General features: G+C 40.7%; 1 protein-coding gene across 1 annotated transcript in view; it reads right to left on the bottom strand.

Moving 5' to 3' along the window:
- The window catches only part of LOC102774536 (thrombospondin type-1 domain-containing protein 7B), a 250,599-nt gene that overhangs the window by 38,658 nt on the left and 195,431 nt on the right, over nt 1–16,510 (bottom strand). Inside the window, exons 5-7 of the mRNA XM_015560291.1 lie at nt 13,321–13,462; nt 11,637–11,752; nt 9,590–9,707 (exon numbers count right to left, since the gene is read on the bottom strand). Coding sequence (XP_015415777.1) covers nt 9,590–9,707; nt 11,637–11,752; nt 13,321–13,462 — 376 coding nt within the window. The remainder of the gene's footprint in view (nt 1–9,589; nt 9,708–11,636; nt 11,753–13,320; nt 13,463–16,510) is intronic.

Here is a 16,510-nt window from a genome sequence, read left to right as displayed (position 1 = left end):
TGTTGGGAGCCTCTCCGGCCTCCTCATCAGCGCTAAGAATGTCCAACTTCAGCTTAGGTCTGCTCCCCGCTGGCAAGTGGACATCCCCCGATGGCTGCCGGGCTGCCAGAGGGATGTCTGACTGCCAGCTTGGGCCCAATCCCCCAGAGAGCAGGCCTAAGTCAGCAGGTGGACATCCCCCGAGGGGTCCCAGACTGGGAGAGGGCACAGGCCGGGCTGAGGACCCCCCCAAGTGCACAAATTTTTGTGCACCAGGCCTCTAGTATACACACACACACACACACACACACATATATATATATATATATATGTGTGTGTGTGTTTTAATAACATGTCTCTGTATAATACCTGTTGTCATTATAAAAGTGCTTCTCATTATGGAGGGAGAGACTTAATTGAATATGATGTGCTATGGCAGATGAAATAGCATATTCTTACATAATTTGTTACCCTTCCTTATCCCTCTTTCTTTGCTCTCCTTCCTGAGAGCACCTGCCTTCCCCAATGCCCCTCAAAGAAATCACTGCAACAAGAATCCCAGTCTCAGACTCTGCTTTAAACACAGTTATTAATATTCTCATCTCATACTTGATAAAATGAAGCTCATAAAATTTAAATAATATTTGCAAAATCACACAGTTAGAAAGATTGGAACAAGGTTTGTCTTACTCCAACAGCTTGTGCCTTTCACAGATCTCAATCTCAGTTGGTCCAAGTCGGGTATCAGATGGGTTACCTGTATTCATAGATTTTATATTTTCCTTTTGTAAAAAGTAATTATAAGTATTATGCTAACAGCTTTCTCTGCGGTAACTCTTCAATTGCTTTTGGGTACTGGTTAGATTAAATTCTGAAAGCAGTGGAAAGTTAGATTTTTTTATAAAATGCTCAGTTAACCTCATGTAGCTCTCTATGCTAGGTAACTAGTTTTTATTCTCTAAAATATCATCTGGAATTTTTATCCAAGTTTTTAAAGTGCAACATCTGTTTTAAATATATAGCCCAGTAGACATGGATTTGTTTATTTTCTAATGTAACCAAGTAGAGAAAAGGTATTATCCTGACCTGCAGTGTAAGACAAATCTCTGGCAAGGTTAGAGATGGAAGACGCAGCGATAGGTCTCATTCATAGCTGTCCTTGGGTTTCCCTGAGAGAGGGTTTTCCTGGCTTCTCTGAATATTGCTTCAGGCACCCAGATACCTTTTATCCTAAAGAACACTCAGTTTAGGCAAGGTACAGATTCCATAGCTTTTCAGAATAAAATGGACTAGTCCCAGCCATGACCATCTATTTGGGATGGCAGTCACCTGAGCATGGAAGTACTAGTAATAGACACAGTTTTCAAGTCAAGAGAGACCATGGTAACCACAGGACTAGGGTAGTTCTTTCTAGGGCAGAAGATCGGGTTCTTTTAGATTTGCTTGTAAATAAAAAACTCCAGACTTCTCAGTGAGGAGCAAACTTATATGTTCTGATCTCTCACCCCAGTAACACCTGTGAGTCCCATTAAAAGCTACTAAAGCTTGGCAAACCACTGTCAATACATATATACAGCAGAGATACTCCAAATGAGGTGCTCCCCTTGGGATGAAAAGCGAGGCCAGAGAGAGTGATTTTGACAGTCCTGGATCCACTCTGTCTATTGTAGTCACACATTCCCTCTCTGGAGGACTGGCTCCCTGCCTGTATCCCAATTAGATGCAGTAGATAATATGCAACATTATTGATCATGAAAGAAGAGGTCAAAAAGACTTCTTTTTTATGTTTTTTGTTTGTTTATGGGGGTTTGAGGAGTTTTTCTTTGTTTTTGTTAATCCTCACCTGAGAATACTTTTCCCCAATGACTTTTAGAGAGTGGAAGGGAGGGAGGGAGAGAAAGAAACATCAATATGATGTGAGAGAGACACACCGATTGGTTGCTTCCCACATACACTCCAACCCAGGCTGGGGAACGAACCTGCAACCCAGGTACGTGCCCTTGACCTACCATTTGGTGTGTGGGCTGATGCTCTATCCCTGAGCCACACCAGCCATACCCTTCGTGTTGCAATCGGAGATCCATTTCCTCTTATTTTTAAATATACCTATAAATCATGAGAGTTTTTGTAAAGTGATATAGCACCCAGCCCAGGTCCATGCACATAACAGGAACACTCACCTGTACAGAGTGTCAGTTGCAAAGGGGCATATGGAACAAAAGGGATTTGGAAACACCTGAACTTGGTTCAAGTCTTATCTCTGCTACTTAAAAGCCACATAACCTTAACCAGGTTGCTTAATTTCTTATCCCCTCACCTGTAAAATTATGCCTATACTTCATAGTACTCCTGTAAAAATTTACCAAAACACCCCTGGCACCAATCATTGTGCCTTTGTACAAATGACATTGCAAAGTACTTATTGTAATATTTTATCATTTTGCAAATTTTTTAAAAAAGTAGTGCAAATGAGTTCTGCAGAGACCAGCTCCAAGTCCAAGGACTTGCTATGGAAATACCAGCTCTAACTCATAGGTATCCTGGTTTCTTTCTTCCATTCTACCATTGAGCGTCCTGTTCTTGTGTCACAGGAACTAGTTAATTGATACAGGAAGTAAGTTTGAACTGTTACAGTGATTGGACTGTGTCTGATCAAGAACACCACACTGCTTGCCTTTGAAATCTAAAAAAGAAAAGCTGGAAATTTACAAGTTGGGGGGCTTGTAATTAATATTAGATTATTTTTTCATTATGGGCTACAGTTGATAGAAAAATGGTATGCCATTTTGGAATCACAAGAGGCAGGCTAGCTGACATAGAATAGGAACATATTATAAACTCACATACATTGAATTAAAAATATGAAATGAGAAAAAAATCATAGTCTGGGATTCAGCCCTTTCTTAGAATGTAATGAAGTAATCATCATGAGTAATTCATGAGGTGCTGAATTTAGGGAGTTCTCCCTTCCACCAAAGTGATGCAAATTCAACAGACAAAGACTATGACTAATCCAAATATTAAGCTCTTCTATTACAAGCTTTGATCTTTGAAATCTATCTAAAAAGATCCCTCAGTGGAAGCTTAGCATCAGTCTCTCTCGCTCTCTCTAATGTAAATTAAATTGGATTCAAACTGTTCTGACCTTGAAATCTTTAACACAATTAGAAAGTATACATGCCCAGCGTCAAGTGTACATTAAAGAGACACTCCAGATGCTGGGAGAGGAAGATAGAGCTCATTTAAAAACTGCCCCGCAGGCCCATGTCGTCCTGTGGATTTGAAGGTGAGGTGTGGCTCCTGGGGCAGCATGTCCGGAGATCCAGCTCACCTCACCGGCTTCTGCCTGACAACCCAGTGAATTCATGAACAGAGACAACCAGGTGAGCTTTTGCCTTTGATAAAGAAGTCAGCCAAGAGCCACAGGTGCTGAAGGCAGACTCCGCGCCACTTGCTAGCCCTCTTTAACGTGCCTCCATCATCTCCACCCCCCTTGTGGTCTCTGCCCCATTGCCAGGACCAGGGGGAACCAAGCAAGCGGCTGCTACAGAAAGACAGCTGCTGGCAGACTGTCATAGACAGACAAGCCGCAGGTGGTGCCCAACCTTTTCAGCTCCACATTTCGGTGTCTTTTAAGAAATGAGTTTATCTGTGCCACCCAATTCTGCTTGTGATTCTCGCTTGTTTTAGGCTGTGCTGTGTGAGGATGAGGGAAGCGTTACTGTCTGCCAGGGTAACAAGAGGAGTGGGGCTGGAAGGCTGGAGGTGGAAAATTGGGATGGGGGAGCTGGGGAACTGGTGAGGGATAATAAAGGGTGTCCCAAAATTCACGCAAGAAGTAATTTTGATAGAAAACACAGGTTTGTAATTAAAAATTGTAAATTTTTTATTGATTCATAAAATATACCGTATAGGGTTATGTATGGAATAGCACATCGGGTAAATGGCCTCCACGGCTTTGCTGGCACATATGCAAAGCCGTGGTCTTCATTGGTCTTCATTGTCCCAGCTCCTGGGCCATAACTGGTACTTGGTAATGCTTATCAAATTGAAGGGATTGAAATCAAAGGGCAACAGATATTAGAATCTGATTCAATAAACCAAGTAAAATTAGGCTTTTATTTTTTGTTGTTGTTGTCAATGCTCATGACAAATTCAAATCTTGCGTGAATTTTGGGACACCCTTTATAATATTCCACAAGGCTGTCTCAGCAGAGTCCTGAGGGGAGATGCTTAAACTTTCAAAGGCCATGTGTCCTATTTTTTTTGGTACTACTCTATTCTTTTTCATAGTGAGGGTGGGCACACATATAACCAAACATACTCATTTTTATATTTTTCTCTGTGGGTCCTAACATAGAGCCTTGAATGCAACAGATAATACAAAGTGCTTTGCGGGTGAACCCGAGCAGCTAGTAAAGAAAATAATGGTTAGAAGAGCTATTGACCTTGGCATTCAGTTCTGACTGAGTATCACCTCTCAGCAGCCTTTCTTCCCCCTTCCCTCACTTCCCCGACATGCTTGTCATTCTCCACCACGTGATTGTTTTTATCACAGGACTCATCAACATCTGATATTTTTGTGTTTGTTTACTTGTTGATTTGCTACCTGTTATCACCATCTAATTTTCCACTAGAATATTAAGTTTATGAAGTCATGGATTTTAGCTCCATACATAGCGGAGCCTAAGTTCACGGCACTCGGAAAGCATTCAATGAGTCTTTGTGACATATATGCATACATTTCTACAGTCCTGTCTTCAAAAATACAGGGTCATTCTGTAATTTATTTCCCACACTGCCACTCTTGACAGTGAAAGAGGTTACCATTAGGTACCTGAATAATGAATCTTTGTTGAATAAATAAAGGGGAGAAAAAAAACCCACAGAATACATACATATTTAAAGCAGAGTACTAGAGGGTTTGTCAGATTTCAGGATTAAGGAATATTTTTAAAAAGGCATTATTATACCTGACAATTGGGAGATCAAAACATCGAAGGGTTCAAGAAAAGATTCCCAAGAAGCTATCCTACTTGAGCAGCAACTGTCAACCTTTTTCATCTCATGGCACATAGAAAATGATTACTAAAAGTCTGCAGCACACCAAAAAATATATTTTTTGCCGAGCAGAGAAAAAGTAGGTATACTTTTGATGCATTCACGCCAGTTGGCTATTGTTCTTGTTGGCTGTTGTCATTTTTGTATTAGGCAATCGAAGGGAAAAAAGGTCAGTGCCCCTAAGTACTCAGGTATTGCATGTTTTAAAAATTCTTGCAACACACCAGTGGAAAATTGCTGTGCTAGAGTATCTGAAATTGGCTAGAGGTGATTTGTAACTCGTGCCTTATCTACGCACCAATGGATGCTATTTTGATGATTTCCAAGCATTTTACAAACTGGATTTCTCAAGTAGTTAACATTCCTTCCCTGGTTCCACTGTGCATTTGTTTACACAATGACTTTTCCCATGAAGTCTTTGATTGTTTATTTTTGTTTATTATCCTAAGGATTATAAAAGGTGAACTTACATTCAAATTCTAATTGCCTAAAATTTTCAGATTTGGAATGGGTTTTTTTGTTTGTTTGTTTGCTTTTCTTTCTAGTAGACAAGCAGGGTCTGATGAGTCCACATCACTAATAGAAAACTGTTTGAAAAATTATAAGTGATATTTTAAAGTTACACTTACAATTTGGGGTCTTATTTTTAAAGGCGATTTGTTAGCATAACATGATGATCTGTCACGTTTCACTGACTTAGCGCAGTGGCAGAATGAAGGCTTTCAGGAAAATTATAACCAACACTTTTTGTCTCCCTGCAGTGAACATATTCTTAGGTGATGATACCTAAATTTTCTGTATTTATTTATTTATTTGTTTTATTTAATATATTTTTATTGATTTTTTTACAGAGAGAAAGGGAGAGGTACAGAGAGTCAGAAACATCGATGAGAGAGAAACATCAATCAGCCGCTTCCTGCACACCCCTCACTGGGGATGTGCCCGCAACCAAGGCACATGCCCCTGACCAGAATCGAACCCGGGACCCCTCAGTCTGCAGGCCAACGCTCCATCCACTGAGCCAAACCGGTCAGGGCTAAATTTTCTGTATTTAGTTAGGGGAGAGGGAATACACAGGGGCTGGATGCCTCTGGGTATGGGATCCAGTCTGCATCTCTTCCCGTTCAAGCTTCCCCTGATAGTCCAGAACCACCTGTGCAATGACAGATATTAAGAGAAAATTCTGCAATGCGGCAGGTACTGTGGTTCATGGGAACTGGGGCTATTCACCCATGAAGAACCCAAACTGTGTTTTTCCCCCTAGACAGACATATCATTAAAATTTAATTAATCCCCTGGCCGGATGGCTCATCATACATGCACCAAAAGTGTCAAGGTTTTGATTGCCAGTCAAGCCCCATACCCAGATTGCGGGTATGATCCCTGATCAGAGCAGGTATGAGAGACAAGCTTTCGATGTTTCTCCAATTCCTGGTCCGGGCACATACCTGGGCTGAGGGTTTAATCCCTGGTTGTGTGCATAAGGGAGGCAACTGATGGATGTTTCTCTCTCCTCTCTCTCCCTCTCCCTCTCCCTCTCCCTCTCCCTCTCTATGATGTCCCTATCTCTGTCTCTCTAACATGTCTTTCTCTCTGCCTTTCTAAGATCAATACACATATCCTTGGTTGAGAATATAAAAAGTAATTCATGCATGATAGAAAGTAGTAAGAGGCAGTAATGGGGGTGATGATGAAATGCTTCACACAAGGAAAGGTGCCAAGGTACAGGGCAGTACCCACTCATGGATGCAACTGAACTAGGCCACACTGGAGCACAGAGAGCTGACTGGACAGTGGAGGGTGATGGGGACAGAGAGGCAGGCATGGTGAGCTCCTGCAGGTCCTTGTGGATCATGCTGATGATACAGGGCTTCATCTTTTCTCTCCTGATTCATTCTACCCTTTACCACTGTAAGAATCACACATCCCAGCAAAGGCCCACACAGACGAGGCTGCAGTGCTGATGGCTGTGGGATAACCCGGGTGGGTCACCACTGGACAAAAGAGGAACCAGTCATTCTGAAGAAAGACATCACCAACGTGAACAACACCTCTCATGTGTATAAGTCTTTAGTGAACTCATCAACATACAATATCACCGATTTATTTCTTTATTTACTGTCTATTTTTCCTCAACTAGATTGCAAGCTCCATGAGGATAGGGAAAGTATCTTTTATTCCTCTACTGCTGCAACCTCAACTCCTCCAACTGTACCTGGCACATAGGTGTGTGCTTGTGGAAAGTGCACTGATGACTCTGAAGTCAAGAGGAAAACAAGGGTTCAGATTGGCATTTTTAAAAGTTCACTCAGGCTATGACTACGTATATGGATTTAGTGAGGTAAAAGGAAGAGCTATGAGAGGGGAGATGAGAGTGACTGAGCCTATGGAATAATCTTTAAAAGATTCTAGGGAGTTTCTGACAGCTCTTTCTACTGCTGGTGGGTAGGAAGATGGAGCTGGAAATGTACATACACTAAATTAACATATTGCAGGTACCCTCATACATCACATCATTTAGTTCTCAAATCAAAAACAGTGCCTACTAGTATAATATGTGCATGAATTCCATTTTATAGATGTAGAAGCTGAGATTCAGTGTGAGAATGACGCCAGGGTCCCTGGATAGTCGAGGCCAATAGGAGCACAGAGGTCTTGTTGTCAAATATACCAGAATGGCCAAGGCCGCACTGAGCATGAGCCTAATCAGGGTGCTCAAGGCCCAGATACCGTACACAGCTGCAAGGCTGCAGCAATCTCACGGTACGCTGTGCCCTTCTGTAACCCAAATGATGAATGTCACTGTTGGCAACTAGCCTTCTTTGTCTCTGGAGTGAATAAACAGGCTCCTGACCAGCCAGTGAGAGAGAACAGTTGGGCAGAGCAGAGGCTAGAGCGCTCAGAGAATCAGAAGTGAGAGGCACAGAGAATGCAGCACCTATGTGTGCAGGAGACGCTAGAGAGCTCAGACGGAGTTGAGAGCTGGTATGGTAAGGCTAAGAGCTCACAGAGAGCCAGTGTGCTGAGCCAGAGAGCTTAGGTACCACTACGATGTGAGGTGGTGAGTCCAGGAGGCAGTGTGCGGCTGCTCAGATAAGAGCTGTGGGTAGAGACTAATGCTGCTTTGTGGGAAAGATGTACATTTTAACCAGCCAGTGTCAGGCTGCCTGCCTGTATGGACTTTGCTGTGAAGGATTCTTGTCTGCTGTCTATGTGGCCATTGGCTCCTGCAACAAAGACTCAGTCTTACTGATACTAGTATATACCCGCAACCTCTCATGGCTTCTCCGTCTAAGACCTGGCATCCTAGGAGGCCCAGCCCAAGGCAGAGGGGCTCAGACCTGCACCTGTAACAGTGAGCAGAGGATAAAGGAGGAGCTTGGACTAAGTGGGAAGGGTTCGAGAAGGAACCGGCTCTGGCATAGTCGGGAGCAATTGAGAAGAATATATGGACTCAGAGCAACTCAGACCAGCAGAGCCGTGCAGAGCATCAGAGCGTGCCCCTGCTGTCTGACACTCAGAAAACAATTGGCTTCAACAGCTGCACTATGAACCCGAATCTACACAACTTTAAAGCGGACGCCCATGCAAATTACGCCATGCTGCTGATCAGGAAATTTGAGCAACTCTAGATCAATCACTGAAATGTTGGTCCTAAACTTGCCATTTAGTTTTCAGAGGTTCTTTGCAGGCTCCAAATTGTTCAGGAAATGGCACATTCTGTGTGGATATTGTGATTCCTATATTTCATTTTGAGTCATGCTCTTTGCAGAAATAGTTTTCAATTTCCTTAGCCATCTTTTCCTAATAATATTCTGCTACTGTTTTTAGCTCTGCCCTTTCCAGGGTCTTTAATGGAGTCCACAGATGAGCCCCTTTTCCATGCTGCATGCTCCCTCAGTTTTCCAGATAGCCCCAGGCAAGACCCCCAGCACATGCCTCATGAGCAGCTCAGGAAGGAGCCCGTTTCTAGTGCCAGTGATCCAGTCGTAGGACTTTTAGACAACTGCGTCCAAATACCGTGGCACCGCTCCTCCGCCCCAATTTCATGAGGCCTCCAGCTTGCAGTTCATCTTGCCTCCTTCTCCTCTGATTAGTGCCTACTCTGAATTTCTGACATTTACTCATGATGAACTGTAACTCTCCTTTAGGACTAGAGAGCTATCCCAAACCACATTTGTGTTCCTTCCTGTTACACTCTTTTAAAAAATATGTTTTTTTAATTGATTTTAGAGAGAAAGGAAGGGAGCGGTAAAAGCATCCATTGGGTGCCTACTGGCCAACATTTTTATAACTAGTTGAGCTTATGACCTTTTGGATAAACACTGTCCCACATGGCCAGCAGCTCCTCTGGCGCGGGCCACTGTTCTTCAATCTCCGCCTGATCATAAGGACCTGAGAGGAGGCCAGCTTCTCTCTACCCGCCGTGTTAGCCTCATGTTGCCTCCAGCTGTCCAGCATGCCTTATGCCTGTTTGCCAGGCCACAGCACACAGAAAGATACTCAAAACTAAATTGTTCAGGGTGGACATACACAGGGGACCACATACCTCCATGGCCACAAGTCTGTGAGCACTCGGTCCAAGCCGTCCACTCCGAGAGCTGACAGTTGACCACACATTCCACCAGGCAGTGAATGCTCATTCTCTGTGGCTTCGCCAAGTTATGCTGCAGATAGAAATGAAATATGATTTCAGCAGATAATTCAAATCAACTTCAAGTCAAAACATTATATCCTTCTATGGGAAAGACTGCCTTTTATTCTTTGATAATAATCTTTTACATTTTTTTTTGGGGGGGGGGATATCCTTTCTTATTTAAATTGATGGCAATTGCATAAAATGGCTGTCCTTACCTCACAAAATCAAAATTGTCAGCCAAAATTTCTTTTTATAAACTTTAGAATAGGCCTGCAATTAGGGTGCTGGGAAAGCAGGTGGTTAAATACTCTTGGTCCCCTGCTCGGCCAGCCGGGGACCAAGAGGATGCTCTGTTAAATGCAAACACCTTGCAGTTCTGGGTGAGCCAAAATGAACAGCTAGCTGGGCTAAAACATAAATAAAAAACAATAAAGCCCAAATCAATAACCCATCTAAAGTTTATTAAAAAGACCATTTATGCTAAAAAACATAATCATGGGCTTAATCATGAGGAAAGTTGGTGATAGAGTTTGCTTTCCTCTCGTCCACTCTGAAACCCATATCTAGGCAAAATCTACAAATTGTCTAATGATCAAGGTAGAAGAGGTCTTAGTGAAAGAAGAAATCATCTAAGAAACACAGAAAGAATAATAAAAAGTTCTGCTTTAGGAATCACACACCATATACACATGTTAGGTGTTAGCATTGTCCATACCAAGCTGAAATTAATGATGGCTTGGCAAGTGGGCAACATGGCAATTACCACAGGGAATGCATGATCCATACAAGATGTATGGATATTCTAGTTAGGTTAATAATTTGGGACTTTTTTAAACTAATATTTTTTTAAAAAAATTTGTTGGACATATGGTATTAGAAAGCAGAGAAACTGATTTTTCTATTAATGAAAACCTTATATCTTTCTTTGTATCAAAATAAAAGATTTCTTATACATATTGAATGTAAGATTTTTTCACTTATTTGGAGTTGCTGTACATTGTGAATTTATTTTTCTTGAAGCCTACAACTTCTTGATAAGCAGAGGAGATGAAATCAAATGTTAAATAAATCACTGACTTCTGGTAGACAGAACTATGCCAGTTTCAGAATTTCACCAAATGGGACATCTGGTTTCAGATGGTCTGGTCTCAGAGTTGGTGTTGGTCTATAGCTATGTGTTTGGTTTAGATAGTGTGTGGTCATGACAATGTTTAACATGTTAAATCAGGTTAGAGGAGGAAGGTTTTGTTTTGATGTTAATTTCTACTTGTGTACTCCCCTTATGTTAGGAGACCTGGGGCAACGACTATTTTGCCAGTTTGTTAAGAAAAGTTTCTGTGGTGATCTGAATTAACTGGCTCCATATTTTCCACTTATTTGAAAGATTGTTTTCGTGATTCCTATTATGTGAAAGCATATTGTCATCTTTATTCCTATTATATTTCCCCTTTAATGCTTTTCACCTGTACATTGGGAAGCAATGCTGACTTCTTTGGAACAGCTTTTATACAAACTTTATATAGTTTATCACAGGTAAAAAAGGGAAAAAATTCTGAACCTGCTCATTTGAAATTTGGTAAGGAGACATTTTAACTTAGCTTGAGAAGGAGAATACAACTGAATTAATTATATAACAACCAGATACTAAGAAAGCAGAGTATCCTAATAGCAAATGTCAGTGTTCATCATATATGGAATGGACAGTGTTTATCACATATGCAGATGAATCACCTGCCCAATACAGAATCATATCTAAATATTAGAGTCACCTGATGTTAATAGTTTGTTGGTCAGCAAATACATCTAAATAAGTTCCTGAAAATCATAAGAAATATTTTTTAATGAACTCACATCCCCAGTGCCAATGACCTTTCCCAGTCATTGTGATGAAGTTGAAACTAGTGGGATATAACTCTACTATACTATTACCAATTGAAAACAAATATAAACAATTTACCTGCTCACATTGGTCCATGCTGACTGGCTTGCCATCACTGCGCACACAGCTCAGAAGGCGGGTCCTGACGCCTTGCCCACAGGTCGCATTTTCACTCAGCTGGCACGTGCTCCACTCTACAGGCAGAGAATCACCACAGTGAGTTTCAAAATTCTGGGCATGTGAGCAAAATACAACAAACCTAAGGTTATCTGTACTGGTGGAAGACAGTGTGTATGTAACTCTAAAACCACTTCAGCTGGGTTTAAAGACTTCATGCAATTCTTTCATAGAAAAAAAAATCAAATTAATATGAGTGAATTAACTTCCTATGTGTTAAGGTAAAAAGCCAAATGTTTGTTAGAAGCCATCTCACAGTTGACTGGGAAGGAAAGGAAAGACACTAAACAGGATGAGAAAGGAAGACAAGTTTGGATCCTCTGTTTGCTGTGTATAGTTGAGAGAGAAAATAACCCAGAATGAAGCTAGTTTTTGATGTGAACTTGAAAATGTTTTCAAAGAATAAATATAATTAGCTAAACAATTTGGTACCATGAAGCCAAAAAAAGGCTCTGTAAGAAAAGAAAGAGTTCAACCTATTTAGAACTATAGCCTGTTCTCAAAACTCTAATTTTTAAAAATTATTTTCATCAAAGAAGGTTTTATAGATTTGGCTCATTGCATTACAAAGTAGATAAGTTTTGAGTTAGAATAAATTCTCCTGCTTCTTAAAAAATTTTTATTGTTGGTGTGGGTACAAAGGAAGATCCTTGATCATATGCAATGAGACCCTTTTCAAGGAGATTTTCCATAATTGTTAGATGAAACTTTGTGATGAAATCCAATAAAGCAAATTTAGTTGTATTTGAAAAAATTTCTATGAAAACCAAGGTTCTGACACACCTTTATCTAAAGAAAAAGAGGAAAACATGAGATCATCTTCACCTATAAACACAATCATACAGCCCCACAGAATTTACCACAAAGTTTTCTACATGAGAAATCTCAGCAGCGCCACTGGGGAGTCAGTGGGGAATTTGTTCTAGGAACCAGTATTGCTCTGCCCCTGCAGGCAGGGGGCAGGTTGGATATCAGTATTGAGTTCAATACTGAGACTTAACATGGTTCCGCATTTTGTATATCTGTTACTGCAGGAAATGGTGGGTAGCAGATCAACAATGTGGCAGATCAATGTCACTAAACAGTCTTTGGTATTAGACACTGTGGTGTCCAGGAAAAGCTAAGCATTTGGCTGAATAATGAGGCTGTTATGATTCCCACTGCCTCTCAAACATCCCTGTCCGGCAGGCCTACCATTCATCCTCACTGAGACCCATAGAACAAGTGCTTTGCAAGCTTGAAGTTCTTGAAGTAATAGAGACCATTAAGGAGCTACATTCTGTGACAGAATGATTATATTCTTTCCTAAATGATAAAATATCCCATGATATTTTTTTATTGTTTCAGTTTAGCATGGCTTAATTCACCTTGATTCTGAAACTTTGTCAAATCTTTGAATTCAGAGATTCTAGGTGGTGTTGCTGAATCTATGTGGCAAGAGTGGGCATGTGAAGTGGCATTGGAAATGCCAAATCCTCAGCCTGCTGTGCAATGGATTCGCACATTCTACTGGCAGTCCTAATCTGGAGAACGAAAACCCATGCAAATGTACTCCGTTAGTCAGTGCTACGGGAAAAGGGCATACCTGTCAGATTGTACTGGAACTGGAAGCAGTTTTCATTGAGGAGGCAAGGCCGCACCTGGGAGTCTTCAGCACATGCCCTGGAGCTGAGCGAGGGTCTCAGCAGATGGCGGGTTCTTCTCTGCATTGTGTGGGGATCACATGACTATGAAAATCAAAGAGCAGGCAGAGTTAGGCAAGGCCCAGAGTTCGTTGATAAATCATGATTATCTGTATATATGGAGGCGTATGTACAATAACTACAGGGAAGAGACTACTGAAAATAGTAAACATAATATCATTCTGTGATTCAATGAAAATAGTTTGTGGTTTTGTCACATGACCACTCTTCCTTTTTTGTTGTTGTTGTTGTGGCAAAGCTGCATTTTTAATCTCCCATGCATCATTAGGCACATAGAGACCATTTTCATCAATTAAATGTACTCTGTACTCTCAAATAGGCTGCCCCTTAGCAAGAGATGAATTCATTTTGAATGTTTAAATTAACATAAAAAGGAAGACTGTCCTTTTGCCCTCAGATAGTCTAACCCAGTGGTTCTCAACCTTCCTAATGTCGCGACCCATTAAATACATTTCCTCATGTTGTGGTGACCCCCAGTTTCATTGTTACAAATTGAACATAATTAAAGCATAGTGATTAATCACAAAAACAATATGTAATTATATATGTGTTTTCCGATGGTCTTAGGTGACCCCTGTGAAAGGGTTGTTCAATCCCCAAAGGGGTTGCGACCCACAGGTTGAGAACCGCTGTTCTAACCCAATAGAAATAACCATTCAGAACATTTTAATGAGAAAATCATTTTTAAAACCCTGGAACAAACAGATACACAGAGAATTAAGAAACCAGTATTGCCAACAGACCAGAAATTTCCTCCTATTTCGGAGGCTCTTTGAGCCACTGAAGACAAACCACTGCATGCCGTGGACTTTTCAATAAAATAAATGTATACACGTGAACTTAAGATCTCCTGCAAATATCACTTTTCCTGTGGGCCCACATGTTCTCTCATATAATGCCCTTGATCCTAGTAAACTTACGAGCCACATCCTCAAGCTCCTTCTTTTAGAGTAATCTCCTCTCAGCCGTCCTACATCCTCTCCTTCCCCTTCCTCAGAACACTGATCAGGTCTTCATCAGTGACAGTCATTCTTTTACTAAAGATAAATTCTTCTCTTCTTTCCTAAGTAACATTCCACCCATGCTCAGGAATTGTTCTATATATGCTTCTAAACAAATATACATACACATACACTTATATGTTATACCTGCCCTTATATATTATTATTCTTTGTTACCCTGACTTCTTCCTTTTTTATAAACTCATTGAGAGCATGGTTTCTACTTGTCATGTCACTTCCTGAAATCTTGGTATATATATTACACAGTGGTTGTTCAATAAAGACCAGTAAATATAGTCAAAACCACACAATTCCAGACCCAGAAACCTAAAGAGACACAGACATGCTTAAACCCCGGGAGAAATAAAAACCTCTGAATTAAGGTAACCAGACCATCATTTTAGTATTTGAGATATTTTGTTTATTTTTATTCCTTTTACCATTTCAGATATTATACCAAGAGCACAACCTGTAAACTGAATTTTCGCTATTAATCAAAATGTTAATGTTGGAGTGCACTGAACTATGCAAGGAACTGCCATAATTTTTTTTTTTTTTTAAGTTTCAAGTGTTTGGAGCCATTGGAAGACATTTACTATTCATTTGACTTTATAGTTGGATAACCTGTCAATACTTGTCATTTTATATTTAAATTGTATTAAATGATCAAGAAATGCCATTAAAAGTAGGTAATTATTAATTATCTGTAAATGAATCCCTTGCTAAATAATTACTAATAATTTATTATTAGTTCACTAATTAATTTGTTCACATGAGAAGGAATAATAACTTAAGTAATTTGCCAATGAAATAATATGAAATTATCTTGGTAGATACTCCTGGTTACTTTTCTACCTTAAAAAAAAAGTCAGAACCAAGTGAGTATGTGTAAAGACTTAAGTGTCTGCTTAGTGTAAACCATCAAATAAAGCAAAAGAGAAAACAACACATGCACACATGCATGTACAAATGAAATTGCTAGGTAACCTTGAACAACTCACTTACATACTCTTTCCTTATCTAAACCTAGGTAAGAAAGGGGTATCATTTTATAAGATTTAAAATTTTCCTCACAGTATTATCACACTCGAGTCTCAAAGACTGCTGGATATGATTTTAAAATATCCTCTGGAACCTAACCTGTCATTCATAACCATCTAAAACTTGGTAACCATTTTCTGGAAATTAACATATTGAAAACCAACACTGTAGCTAACTCTCTCACTCACACTTCTTCCATAAAAACAGGCAAAGAGGGGAGCATGAGTGACTGAGATCAACAAACACAATCCAACTTAAACTTAGGCAGTATTTTCATATTCCACCTTATAAAGATTGTCCTCGCACTGCTTAGAGGTGATAGATGGGGTAGCATTTCTCCTTACTTTCCTCTCTGTTAGCCATTTATAAGTTCATACAGGTTCATACAATAATAGATTGGTCACAGGGATATGGGGATGGAGCTAAGAAAAAGGAATAAAGGAGGCTTACATTTGGTTGATTTCTTTACTTGATCAAGACTCCCAAATATAAACCAGGATCCCCTATTTTCTATAAACTATCCTATCTAATAAAAGAGTAACATGCAAATTAACCATCACTCCTCACTCCGTCAGTCTGTCACAAATATGGCTGTGGCCACGGAACTGGAGTGAGCAGGAGGCTTGCATTGCACCCTGGCGATGGAGGAAGCCAAACTTCCTGCCTGCCCTGGCCACCCCTGAGCTCCGCTCAAGGCTACAAAGTTTCAATTATAGAAGCAAAATAAATCCCAGATATCTGCTTCTAGTTGCCTCCGCTCAAGGAGGGGCTGGGAGCCTAGGTTGCCAGGGGCAACCCAACCTGGGCTCCACTTAAAACTACAAAGTTTCAATTATAGAAGTTAAATAAATCCCAGATACCTGCTTCAAGTCCACTGGCGTGGCCAGCCTGAAAACGGCCATCAGCCCCTCATCTAGGCTGGCCAGACACCCCAGCAGGACCCTCACCCTGATACAGGACACACTTCAGGGCAAACCAGCTGGCCCCCACCCATGCACCAGGCCTCTATCCTATATAATAAAAGGGTAAT

Source organism: Myotis davidii, unplaced genomic scaffold, assembly GCF_000327345.1.
Source record: "Myotis davidii unplaced genomic scaffold, ASM32734v1 scaffold275, whole genome shotgun sequence".
Lineage (NCBI taxonomy): Eukaryota > Metazoa > Chordata > Mammalia > Chiroptera > Vespertilionidae > Myotis > Myotis davidii.
This window is presented reverse-complemented; position numbering and strand designations above follow the sequence as displayed.